The sequence below is a fragment of the Trichosporon asahii genome, assembly GCF_000293215.1.
Source record: "Trichosporon asahii var. asahii CBS 2479 unplaced genomic scaffold scaffold00070, whole genome shotgun sequence".
Taxonomy (NCBI): Eukaryota; Fungi; Basidiomycota; class Tremellomycetes; order Trichosporonales; family Trichosporonaceae; genus Trichosporon; species Trichosporon asahii.
The window spans coordinates 1,387,665-1,400,883 of record NW_014040855.1 but is presented as its reverse complement, the minus strand read 5'-3'; the positions used below and the strand labels follow the sequence as shown (position 1 = coordinate 1,400,883).

Sequence of the window (13,219 nt, the reverse complement as noted above, 5' to 3'; positions counted from 1 at the left end):
GATGCAGGGTGATAGATGCGGCCTTCTTTACGCATATCGTGCAGGAGGTCTTCGATTATGCCGATTTCGATACGCTCTGCACCTTGTCCCTCGTCAATCGCTCCTTTCATCGGGCGGCGACACGCCGTCTGCGCCCGTACAAGCACTTCGAACTACTGACTGCCGATGTGCCGGAATCGATCCATAAAGACCGCACAGCGTGGTACCTCTACGAGCTCAAGGGTATTGGCGTGCGTGTTCTGGCCGACGCTATGCACTTCCACTGGGGACTCGCCAGCGCAGACCACCACGACTTCGAGGGCATTCACACCCCGATACCGGAGAGCGAGCGCGGATACCCGATAATGGTCGAGTACTACGATGCCGAGGAGGAGGTCTATGTGTGTCCAAAAGAGGACGGGCGCATCGACTGCCTCGAGGAGATCCCAGCTGCAGATATGACCACCCTGAAACGCGCACAAGTGGTCGACATCCGCTACCCCCTCGGCAAGGACGAAGCCTTCCTCAACATCTGTCTTATGCCGCATCTTCACACCGCACGCTTCCCCGCCGTGGCACCCCCGATGATCCAGGAATCGCTGTCTGAACCTCCAGCCGTGGAGCGAGTTGTGTTCTTCGACAACCCTGGCAGATGGTTTAAGCCCGTTCCATACAACAAGGACTTCCAGTTGTGCTCTGATAGGACGGCGAAGGTTGTCATTCATCAGATGAACGGCCGGAAAGGAAGAGACAAGGATGCAATGTGCCCGCCATCGCCCATGCCCCCTTCCAAGCGATTGCAGGAGCTCACATACGTCTTCACTCCCTGGGGTCTGGACAAGAACGAGGATGGAGCGCGGAGCCTTGACCGTTTCCTCTTCCTCATGGTGTGGGCGGCGCTGGAGCATAACGTGAAGGTCACCGTGGTCGGCGTGCAGGATATCGACCCCGCCATTTTCAGAGATGAGCGGCTCCGGATCGCGCCGGAGCCACCAGGGGGGTATACGAAGGATAAGCCCGACGAATACTACGATCCAGAGAACTACAAGTCCATTACGACAGGAGACGACATCGTGGCGTACTTCAAGCAGAAGCTCGCCAAGGTCGCCAGGATCGCGAAAAGCGCGGAATACGCGGAGAAGGCGCAGAGGAACGTGACGTTCCTCACGAGGGAAGCGTACCGCGACTCTATAGGAGAGGAGGACTTCGCCATCGAAACAGACGTCGACTACCACAAACGCCACTTCGCTCTGTAGGTCTGTGCATGCAGGTAAACAAACAGCCTCTATTTGAAAAGGCGGCTTCGTACGATTCTCCACACGTGATATGTCCGAACAATAAGAACGACATGCGGCATTTCGGACGAGTATCATCTTACTCCTTACACTAGAGCTGCCGACTGGCTGCGTTTCAAATGCTGCGCCCGGAGTTGCCTGAGCGGCCGCGCAAACGCAAGCGTTCGCGCAAGCGCAGACAACCGCGCAAAGTGTGAGTCTGATTGAAGTCTTCGCTGACGTTAAGAGTCATTGACGCAGCGTTCTTCCCGCACATCGTCGAGGAGATCTTCAAACATGCCGACATCGAGGCGCTCCGGGTGCTCTCGCGCGTGAGCCGGTCGTTCCGATCTGCAGCGCGTCGCAGGTTGTTGCCTCTGGAGCACTTTAACTTGGAGGTGGTACATGAGTCGAATGATCTTCGCCGAGTCTCGGGCGAGTCGACCAGATACGCAGTGATCGGCAAGGACGTGCAGTTGCGCGCGGACGTGCGGCTTTTCGACTCGGGCGTAAAAGCGTTGGAGTTGTACCAGACTCTTGGACCCGAGTTATTCAACTGGGGGTACGACTCCGATGGCGAAGAACCCATCGACCACGAGTCCGGGTGCTCAGACTGGGACTATCCCACACAGCCACCGCATGGTTGGGAGGACTCTTTTGACGGGATTCCTCAAGAGAAAAGAGACGCTCTGCAGCGCGCTCGGGTCCTCGACGTTGACTGGTCACTCAAGCAGCTTGAAGCTTCCCTGACACATCGCCTCATGCCGCACATCCACACAGTGCGCTTCGAACCGGTTGACAACAGCTGTCCGCTCCCCATCGATCCCTATGCTTTCCCGCGCGCGCAGCGTACTGTCTTTCTTGACCACTTGTATAGTGACAATCTCGAAAACCTCTTGTGGAGGCCTCTGCTGTTCGCCGTCGCGGACGAACTGGACCTTGACCAAAGCGGCAAGTTCGCACTTTGCTCCCCCAACACGATCAAGATGGTCGTCAACCAGGTGCAAGGATTCAAGTATGGGGCGAGCGAGAAGATGTTCCCACCCACGCCGCGCCCAACTGCCCAGCTCAAGCGCATCAGTTACGTCTTCAAGCACTGGGATGTAGATCCCCAGGAGGACCAGTCAAGTAGCCTCGACTTGTTCGTCAAGTTCACCGTGTGGGCAGCCGGGCATGGCATAGCGGTGACGGTCGTTGGTGCTGAAGAGCTGGATCCACTTCTCATTGTGCAACGGCGCGAGAAGACGGCTAAAGGCAGAGAGAAGATATTCGCGAGGGGGGAGCAGAACTCGATTTCTCGCAAGGCTATCGTGCAGGTCTTGAAGCAGGAGATTACGAAGTGTGCGGCCGACGTCGAGGCTCATCCGTCAGAGGGCATGCCGAAGGGCCGGCTGGGGCAGAAGATGAGGAAGAACGTCACCTTCATTTCGCGGGAGCAGTATCGCGATATGATAGGGGAAGAGGACTTCTCCATCGAAACGGAGATGTACTACTTCGACTCGTATCCTCTAAACCACTGGTTGTTCAGCCGCTGATTCACCGGCTGGGCAGCTGAGCGCCCATTCCTCGCCGTATCCCGTCACCGGTTCTGCAACGGACTAGCCTTCGGAAACTCTCTCCTCGCATCGTTGACGACTGATGAGGAGTCTGGACTACCTCCAGCTCCGCATACCGCGGAGCTCCAGATCAGCCGCGGCTTCTTTCGAGTGACACTAGGTTATATCCGCACCTAAATGATGCCGAGTTCTGCCAGAATATGCGCAGCGCTGAAGCATACCAGCATTCCACACTTACGATAGTGATGGCATGTAATTATAGACTTGTGTCGAAGCAGGGTGCATGGTTGTCCGGTCGCCAGGTCTGGCTGGTCTGACTGGCGAAGCGCCGCTGGGAGCGAGGGGGTTCAGTTCCGGGCTGCCTCCTGGGACCGGGGCGGTGGTCTCGCTTGGCCGCACCTAAGGCAATGCACTGGGATGCCGCCCGGCTGTAGCATGCGTTGCACTCTCCGCTTCCTGATGCCACAGCATCGAATGTTGTGACGGCCGCCACCTGATCTCCACGACTGGGACACCGCGGCTCATGATCGCCGCCACGAGCATCATGCGGCTCAGCTGCCACTTCGTATTCCCAGTGATGACCGCGAATAGCGGAGCGCTTGTGCTAGAATAGACACAGCGATCGGAGCGAGCCCGGCCCAGGCTGATAGCAGTCTGCCCGTGCACAAGCTAGAGACGCTATGACGCACTTGGTGCGTCGCAGCGGCGGCTGCCGCATGTACAGATATGCGCATTCCGTTTCGACACTTGTTTCGAGCGGAGACAGTTCCGACTTTCGAACAGAGCAGCTTCCTGTTGGCCGGTTGAAGTCCGCAGTCTATCTGCAGCGTGGCTTCGCATTCCTCGCCCCTCGGCCAGCCATAGCTAACCTCTGCACAAGGAGGCGAGGGATTGCTTAGCGTTGCAATGGCCCACTACTTCTAATCTACTCCTCTGTTTCGGTGGTCTCGGGGCGCCGAGCCTTCCGACCGACAGAACTGAAGCAGCTGCCGGGTGGTAGAGTCACCAGCTGGACATGTGAGCTAGCACGCGCCCGCGGTCACTTTGGTGGCGGCGGAGTGAGGACGACATGAGAGTTTCAGGCTCTCCCACTTGTCCGCGCCGCGGTTGGCGGAGAGGCGTTTGCCTCGGCGTCGCAGGAGTGCCTGGGCTCGGTGGCTGAACGCCGCATGAGCTCGTGCTTGAGCCAGCGTCCTCAATCTTATTCTTGTGGGCATCTCCTGTCTCTATGTCTAGCTGTGCGGTTTCTCGTTGAGTTTTTCGCGCCTCTGGAGTTGAGTGTCAGGCTGAACAATGTGGCAGATGCCGGTGCGAGAGAGCTTTGTGAGGAGTGCGAGGATACGACAACATGCCCACCGTCATTTGCTGTGAACGTCGTGGACGTGCTCGCCTCCTTCCTGGTTCTGCCCCGCTCTGTGTGGAGACCAGTTTCGTGAGCTCGGTGTCCTCATGTGTCAACGCGTCGTAACGACGCCGTAGGCTAAACCCATCGGGCCAGAGGGGGAACAGGGCGCTCCCAAATTCAACCGAGCATGTCGTCGCATCCGCTCCACACTCACCGGGCCGAAAGGTCCGTCAAACCCGACATTCTGAGTGTTAGGCTTGTTAGGATGTCCTTGCGCAGCGTATAGAGCTGCAGTGAGTTCGTTCTTACGATCAGGGCGCTGTAGACGCTGCTCCGAAACGGATGAAAGGAACGATCTGCGAAAGCAAGCACGTAAGCTTCGCACGGAGCGGCAGGACCCGCCTCGACTGTCGCTTACCACGAATATGACCGAGAAACCTGACATCGGGAACGGTCAACACGGCGGGCAGCAGGTGGAAGAATGCACGGCAGACCCGGCGGCGTGTGGAATGCTTGCCCAGCTTGCTCACCACCTAGAGTGCCGAATCGAGCCTCCGCGCTATTCACCACTTAGGGAAGATTGACGCCTGGGAGCTGGGAAAGCCACAGCCCTCCCGAATTCGCGACCGCCGCTGACGGTGAAGGCGAGGAGGTGTAGCCGAACGTTGGCCCGAAAGGAGGCTGGGGAGCGTCAACCGGACTGGGTGGACGAGGGAAGCTGCAGGGAAATGGGAGGGATCAGGGCTGTCACATGGCTGTACATTCCGTGAGGACGGCAGCACTGGCGCACGGTCGTGTTACGCAATGCGGAGGGAGGGCGGAGAGTTTTCCGAGCCTCTTCGCAGAGGTTGGGAAGCAGGCTCAACAAAGTCACATAACGATTTACTCGAAAGGTACAGCGAACGGCGAAACTGGGGATCCGAAGAGCATGCAGATCTGCCGTTTCAGCCTCCTAAGAGCTTCGCGTCTGGAGGAGTAGGGCTGACAAGGTAGAACTTCCTTTCCGGAGGCGAAAGTTTGTACGGGCGCGTTGAGGAATTGAGTGACGGATGCTGGGGCTTATGGGCTGCCGCAGGGTAGCCGGGGCCAGGCATTACGTCACAGGAATGCTGATGTGATGGCCACAAACCTGCACCCAAATGCTTCTGGGCACTTGATCCAAGGCCAGGAGCCGACGACCTGCTTGCAAAGACAGACGCCGCTCAATACAGGTTTTGCAGGAGTGCATGCAGGAGTGAGCTGCATTGCTTTAACCTGGAGCACCTGTACCTGTCGTGCGGAACGCAGGCACTCGAGCCAAAGCGCTCTGCATAGAGTCAGTGTCCGATCATGACCAAGCGACTCCAGGACGACACCCGCATACCGCAGCAGCACCCTTGTCCCTCGTCAGCGGCAAACCCACCGCCAAAAGGACACACAAGACATGACAGCCCCGAACTCTGACCACAAGACCCGACACGCTGCTTCCGACCCCGCGACAGCCCCGCTGAGACTGCAAACTGATCGTCGCTCATCTCATCGTCCTTGTCCTTTGTCATCACATCTCTTCAGCAGATCGCTCACGATACATCGCGAACCGACCGCACCGACCAACTCGGCAAACCCTATTTCATCATCCATTCAACTGATTTGAGCACCTGCGCACACTATAATTTATCGCCCCTAGCTCGGTCGCCGCCGCTGTTGTTGATTCCACCGCTCCGACGCCGCCGCCCACGTCCACATTACGACGCCACGGCACCTACCTGCACGCCCGTCGCCGAACGCGTAGAGGCCCCCATGCTGCGTCTCGGACACTAGAACCAGCCGTCAGCAACAATCAAGCAATCGAAAGCCGCCATGGAGGCGGGCCTGCTCGCGGATGGCCTCCCGCTGGGGTTCCTGAAAGTGAGTTGTTATCGTCGCGTATCAGTCGCGCCAGTGGTGCGCCATAGGCGCTTGCAGGCGTCGTTCGTACCTGGAGCATTCTGCCCCCCTCTCGGTCATTCAACAGCGCTAACGAGCAGGCGTACCCGTTTCCGGCGTTCGTCGTCGAGATCCCGGACCGGTCACAGGAGCTGCAGCACGAGCAGGCCGTCCCCATAGCGCCCAGCGTGCCGCACAGCTCACCCTCATCTGGTACGTGTGGCTCTGTGAGCGTGGGCAACCCGTTCACGCCGTCCCCGTCGCACCCGACGCTGCCCCTGGACACCATCAACACGGAAGAGGAAGCTGTCATCATGGAAGAGGAAGACGGGGAGGAAGCGCCAGGCGCCGGCGCGGGCAAGCCGCAGCTGGACTCGCTGCTGTCGCGCTGGTCGGGCGGGTCGTATCTCAGCACGATCTGCCCGATTGACTTGGCAGTCCCGGACCTCGCGCGGGAGAACTCGCGCGAGCGTGGACGGAGGTGGAGCAGCTTCAATCGTTCAGTGCAGTTTGTTGACGGGAAAGGGATCCCAGCACCGTCCCAGGCGTCAGTGCAGTCGCAGCGAGTGTCTACGAGTACGAACACGAGTGCGCGGCGCGATTCCGAGAAGTCCCAAACCCAGTCAGAAAAGAAGCCAGCCCAACGACCATATCCCCGCCCACATCAGCAGAACGAGTACTTCGACCACGAGGCGGTCTCACCCCTCTCACATCCGGCACAGCTTTCGCCGTTGTCGCCGTTGCTTGCTGAGCCGTCCTTGACACCTCCGCGGATACTGTGGACGAACAAGCAGTATGACAACCAAACGGCGCGGACGCCGCTGAATGAGCTCGTCGACCCGTCGGCTTTGTCATCATTCCGCGCCTGGTTGCTCGGCAGTGGCGTGCCTTCGCCCGAGTTCAAACTCAACTTGGGGACGGGCATCTCGTTGGATCTGATCAAGACAATCCAGACAGGAATCCAGAACACGTACGCCGTCGTGACATCCGTCCGCGTGAATGAGGCGAGGCAAGCGGCGCGAGACCCACCAGCAGCACTTTCGTCACCGGCGGGCTCGCCGCGGCTGAAGCCGCGATCGCTAGACCCGACCGAGGAGCTCCGGCCGCTTATCACACGGTCTGGACGCCGACGAGGCGGGCGACGAACACCTCCAGTGTCGATCCCGAGGGAAAACGGCCTGCCGCCCCCGCCAAGGAACGATGCCGAGGAGCGCTTGTCCTGCGCCCAGCTGCTGCTGGATACGAAGTGGGAGGATACCCCGGCTGGACCAATGAAGGACTGGCCGCCAGAGGTACACTCCATGATCCGGTTGATCTTCACGTCGTCGGACCAGGACTCAATCTGGGTCGGAAGCGACATGCGCTTGGTCTAGTGAGTCCACAGTCCAGCCTAATCTAACAGCAGTAACGACAAGTGCACTTCGATGGTGGACCACCCTCGCGCGTTCGGGTCGCGGATGGAGGATGTGTGGCGCCTCTTCTGGCCGGAACTGAAGCCGCTCGTCGACCGGGCGTGGGCTGGCGAGCCGATCGTGCACGAGAACGACCGCATCCTCTTCGAGCTGAAGGACGAGCTGGGCGGCCCCTCGCGGTATCTTGAGAAGTACCACTCCTTCTCCTTCCTGCCGATCATGGATTCGAACGAGAACGTGATTGCGATCTACAACCCAACGGCCGACAACAGCGAGCGCATTCTCGCCGAGCGGCGGCTGGACACGACGCGCGAGCTCGTCGAGCACATCGCCATGGCCAAGACGACCAAGCAGTTCTTCGAGTCCGTCGCCGAGGTGCTGGAGCATAATCCCGCCGACGCGCCTTTCGCCATCTGCTACAGCGTCAAGGAGAAGGAGGCGGGCGACGCGGGCGACAAGGCCGTGCATGATCTTCTGGGCCGGAAGAGGCTCAGCTCGCACCATGGCTCTGGGCCCAGTTCGACCGACTCGCCGGCCAGCACGATGAGCGGCACGATCCCGCCCTTCGAGAGCAAGCAGGTCACGCTCGTGCTTGAGAGCAGCGTCGGTGTGCCAAAGGGCCACAAGTGCGCGCCGGCGCACAAGTCCATCACGATCTCGAAGGGTGGCCCGGGCCGTGCGGCACTCGAGCACTTCCACCCGGGCACACACAGGCGCAACTCGCCTGTGCCCGTGCGAAGTTCACTGCACTGGTCCACGATCGGAACGCGGCGCAACGAGCAGGCATACAGCGACGGGCTGGAGTGGCCGATCGCGCGCGCGCTCGCGAGCCGGCAGTGCGTCGTGGTGCACAACATTGGGAGCCTGATTGAGGGCCTGCCAGTGCGGCAATGGAACGATTTGCCGGACACTGCAATCATCGTGCCGATGTCGAGCGAGTCGAGCGACCACATCCCGCCCGGCGTCATGATCCTCGGCCTGAACCTGTACCGCCCCCTCGATGGGGAGTACGAGGACTGGGTACAGCAGATCCGGGGCCACCTGTCTGCCGCCCTCAACTCGGCCATCGCGAACGAGAAGGAGCTCAAGCGGAGGATCGACCAGGAGAAGCTCGACCGGGCCAAGACGGCGTGGTTCCGCGGCGTCGCGCAAGAGTTCCGCTCCCCGCTCACGCTCATCTCGGGCCCACTCGAGGACCTCAGCCATGAAGCTGCCAAGGACATGGACGTGAAGCAGCGCCGGAAGCTGATCATGGCGAAGAAGAATGTGTTCAAGCTCGAGCAGCTCGTCACGTCCTTGCTCGACTTTAGCAAGATTGAGCTGGGCAAGTTCAAGATCCACTATTTCGTGAACAACCTGAAATTCTGGCTGCGCGAGCTGTTCGACCTCTTCAAGCCCACGATCAGCAAGATCGGCAAGCTCACCTTTGAGCTGGACATGGATCAGATCGACCGGCGCGAGAAGGAGCTGATCTACTTTGACCCGATTCTGCTCGAGATGGTCGTGTCGAATCTGCTCAGCCATTCGATCAAGAACTGCGGCCAGAAGGACCGGCAGACGACCATCACGCTCAAGCTCCAGTTTGACGAGCAGTTTGCCAACATCTCGGTGATCGACACGGGCGACGGTGTGTCCAACATCAACGACGTCGAGAGCCCGACGGACTGGTTCCAGCCCGCGGACGACGACGACGACGAGAAGAATCTCAGCAGCAGCAGCAGCAGCGGCATCTCGCTCGCGCTCGTCAAGGAGATTGTGCGCCTGCACCAGGGCCAGCTACGGATCGAGAGTCGCGGTGCGAGCGACCCACAGCACGGGAACACGATCACGGCCCGGATACCGCTCAAGTACCACCTGGCCGAGGACGAACTGGGGTCGCCGGCCGAATCGCCCGTCGTCGAGGATGGCGAGGACAGCTTCGACCACGACGCGCCGCAAGCGGCCTCCTTTGGCGTGTATGGGAAACAGGTGGCCAAGGAGCTCTCGGACTGGAACGAGGATCTCGGCGCCGCGCCCGAGGCGGAGGGCGCGGTGCCCGAGGGCCTCATGTTTGAGAAGGACGACGTGGTCCTCGTCGTCGACGAGATGAAGGACATACGCGACTACATCAAGGACCTGTTCGAGCCGTACTGCACCGTCCTCGAGGCGAGTAACGGGTACGAAGCCCTGGAGCTGATCCAGGCGGGGCAGAAGCCGAGCATTGTTATTTGTGACTTGCTCATGCGCAAATTGACGGGACTCGAGCTGCTGTCCGAGCTGAGGGCTACGGCCGCGACGCAGTTTGTCCCCGTCGTCTTCCTGAGCCCGGTCAACGACGACGACCTGAGAGTCTCGGCGTTCATGGCCGGCGCAGAGGACTTTATCATCAAGCCGTTCAAGCCGAAAGAGCTCCTGCTCCGCGTGCACCTGCACACGCAGATTGGGAAGAAGCGCGAGAACCTCGAGAGTCTCTTCGCGCAGCGCACGCAGGAGATGGCCGTGCTGTCCGACTACTGTCCGTCGGGCATCCTGCGGAGCGACGGGTACGGGAACATCATCTATGCGAACGAGGCGTTCCGCGAGCCGGCGGGCATGTCGCTCGAGACGAACGCGAACGACTGGATCTCGTACGTGTGCCCGGACCAGGCGCGGAGCTTTGAGCGCAGTTGGCGCGCCCTGCTCGACGACACGGGCGCGGAGATGACGACGAAACTGGAATGGAGGTGGAAGACGGGCAAGACGATGAGCGGCACGTTCATCAACCTGCGCAAGCTTAATCAGAACTTGAGCGGCATCCTCGCCTGCGTCACGGATATCTCGTACAAGGAGGAGATGCTTGTCGAGGCCGAGAACCGTCGCATCCAGGCAGAAGAGAGTAAGCGGCACCAGGAGCTCCTCGTCGACCTGACCTCGCACGAGATCCGCACCCCCGTGTCTGCCATTCTGCAGTGCTCCTCGCTCGTGAAGGAGAACCTCTGCTCGCTCATGGACCAGATGAAGTGGGCGCTGGCCAACGATGTCGGGTTCGTGCCCACGCCCCAAACCCTGTTGGATCTCGAGGAAGACGTGGACGCACTCGAGTCCATCTTCACCTGCGGCGCGGTGCAGGAGCGCATCGCGAACGACATCCTGTCCCTGGCGCGCATCCAGCTCGACATGCTGAGCCTGCACGACGTGGAGATGGACATGCAGCACGAGGCGCGCAAGAAGCTGTCCGTGTTCGCGTCCGAGGCGCGGATGAAGAACATCGACATCGACCTGCAATTTGATGAGTCTCTCGACCGCCTGGGAGTGTATGGCATCAAGACGGACCCCGTACGTCTGGGCCAAGTGGTCACGAATCTGATCAGCAACGCGATCCGCTTCACTGCCAACTCGCACACGCGCAAGATCTCCGTCCTCCAGCAAGTAGCCTATGAACCTCCCCTCGAAGGATCGACCAAGCCCCCGCCCTCTGCCGGATTGGACAAGCAGTATCCCGTCCCGCCGCCCGAGGACACGCCGATCTACCTCTACGTCACGGTGACGGACACGGGCCCCGGCATGAGCGCTTCGGAGCAGGAACTCCTCTTCCAGCGTTTCCAGCAGGGCAACAAGATGATTCACACGCGGTACGGCGGCTCGGGCCTGGGCTTGTTCATCTGCAAGAAGATCACCGAGATGCTTGGTGGCGGCATCAGTGTCGAGAGTAAACTCGGGGAAGGGACGCGGTTCTACTTCTACATCAAGACGCGCACCGTCAGCCCCGGGTTCAGGCTGCACGGCAGTAACCAGGGCAAGAGCCCGCCGACACCGCTGCCCATGTCGCCGTCTTTGTCGACGATTAGTCCCCTCACGCCGGCCATGGAACTCGTCCCTTCATCCATGAATGGAGAGCTCAAGCCCCCAACCCCCGTTGCGCCCTCTGGGCCCCCACTCCGCGTCCTCATCGTCGAGGACAACCTCATCAACCAGACCGTGCTCAAGCGCCAGCTCACCAAGGCAGGCATGACCTGCGACGTGGCCGGAAACGGCGAGGAGGCGCTCAAGCTCCTGCGCAAGCGCCTGCGGCCTGTCTCGCCCTCCTCCGCCCCCAAGTCAAGCGAGGGGGCGTACGACGTGGTGCTCATGGATCTCGAGATGCCCATCATGGACGGCTGGACTGCGATCAAGATTCTGCGCGCGAGCGAGAATCCCGCCCTCCAGAGCCAGCTCGTGATCGCCCTCACGGGGAATGCGCGCGAGGGCCAGATCGTCGAAGCGCTCAAGGCGGGCATGGACCACGTCATCATCAAGCCGTACAAGCTCGATCGGCTTATTGAGAAGATGCGCGGGGCTGTGGCTGAGCGCAAGGGCAAGGGCAAGAGTGGCAAGACGGCGGAGAAGGCGGAGAAGGCGGAGGACAAGGAGAAGGAGTGAGACTGGGCAATGAATGGGTCTCTCTCCCACCACTGATCGGGACGTTTGATGATAGATATAATCTCGCGAACGTATCACCAAGCATCTGTTGTTATAATCACTTGACTCTCTATACCTGCTCCGTACCTTAGTTTTCATACTGTAGATCCAATGTATCGTTAGTTTTGACACAGACCGTTGTTGGGCTGGAGAGTGGGGAGCGACTCGATCGTGGACTACGAGCTTGGACAGGTATTCGACGTTGGGACGGGCCAAGGCGTACATTGAGCACATGGGTCATGGGCTCAGCTCGAGCGCACTCTGGCAGCAAGCCAGAACATGACATCTGACGAGTGAGCACGCATTGCCACAGACAGCGTCGAGGACAGGCTTGGAGTGGGAGTATGCTTGGTTGTGAATGTGGAGCTGGCTGGCTGGCTGTTGTTTACGTTGTGCCTGTCTGCAGTGAGCTAGCTTGTTGACAGCGTGTTGACAGATTGACAGACGTTGAGAAGAAGGCGTGGGAGACCTAAGGGTGCGCGTTTCAGGAACGGATTCGAGCGCGGACCGCGAGACCTTTCACACGGGTGTCGCGCGGGTGGATCGGGAGAGAGGCCAGAGGGGGCCAGAGGGGGTGCGCGTGTGTTGTGATCAAAACAATCACTATTTGGTCCCGCTGAAGGGTAAAGACAGGACGCGAGGGCAAAGGGTCGCGCGTTTGGATCGCGCTCAGGCCCTCCCTCCCTCACCCTGCGGCGGCTCAAGCTTTCATCCACGCAGCTGTACGCTGGGTCTGAGGCCACGTCCTGCGGCCAGCGTCGCTGTAGCGCAACAAAAACGGTGCTCTCGTTCACTGTTTGCTTTCTCCTCGTAGTCCTATCCATCATCTTTCACCAGCAGTAACACACCCCCACCCTCATTCGTAGTCTACAACGAGTGAGTATCACCTTGCATCGTCCACGAAGAGGGAGCAGTCACTGACGCTGTGTCTTCTTATGCTACGCCATCACTTTGTCCCCCCTCGCTCTCGACCAACGAACGCCCTGTCACAACTACTACTGCCAACGCAACGTCTGCCATGAATGCCGCCTTGTTGGTCCAACTAACGCTCTATGAACCTGGACTAAAACGCTCGATCCGGAACGCGCGATCATCGCTACCTTTCGTCTCCCCCTCGCGACGGAATGACCCCCCGTTGGCCGGTTGGAACACCCGACTGCGCTTGTCCTGCTCTACCGCTGCGCCCCTCCCGCCTTCCTCTCCCGGAATGCTTCGTGCCGCTCAACTCCTGGCCTACACCATGGCTCGCTGGCACTACCACCCTCGTCACGTTCGCTGCGACCACCTTTCCTCCTCTCCATCGCCCTTCCTCGACCATCACGCTCAAGCTCC

The 13,219-nt window shown here is 60.0% G+C and overlaps 1 protein-coding gene across 1 annotated transcript; it reads left to right on the top strand.

The window, feature by feature from the left end:
• Positions 1 to 5,993: 5,993 nt before the first annotated feature.
• Positions 5,994 to 11,848, top strand: A1Q1_04314 (uncharacterized protein; the record flags this gene model as incomplete). The annotated part of the gene is made up of 4 exons (XM_014322691.1): positions 5,994 to 6,041; positions 6,089 to 7,029; positions 7,095 to 7,431; positions 7,475 to 11,848. The coding sequence occupies 4 exons, from the start codon at positions 5,994 to 5,996 to the stop codon at positions 11,846 to 11,848; spliced, it is 5,700 nt and encodes a 1,899-aa protein (XP_014178166.1).
• Positions 11,849 to 13,219: the final 1,371 nt, after the last annotated feature.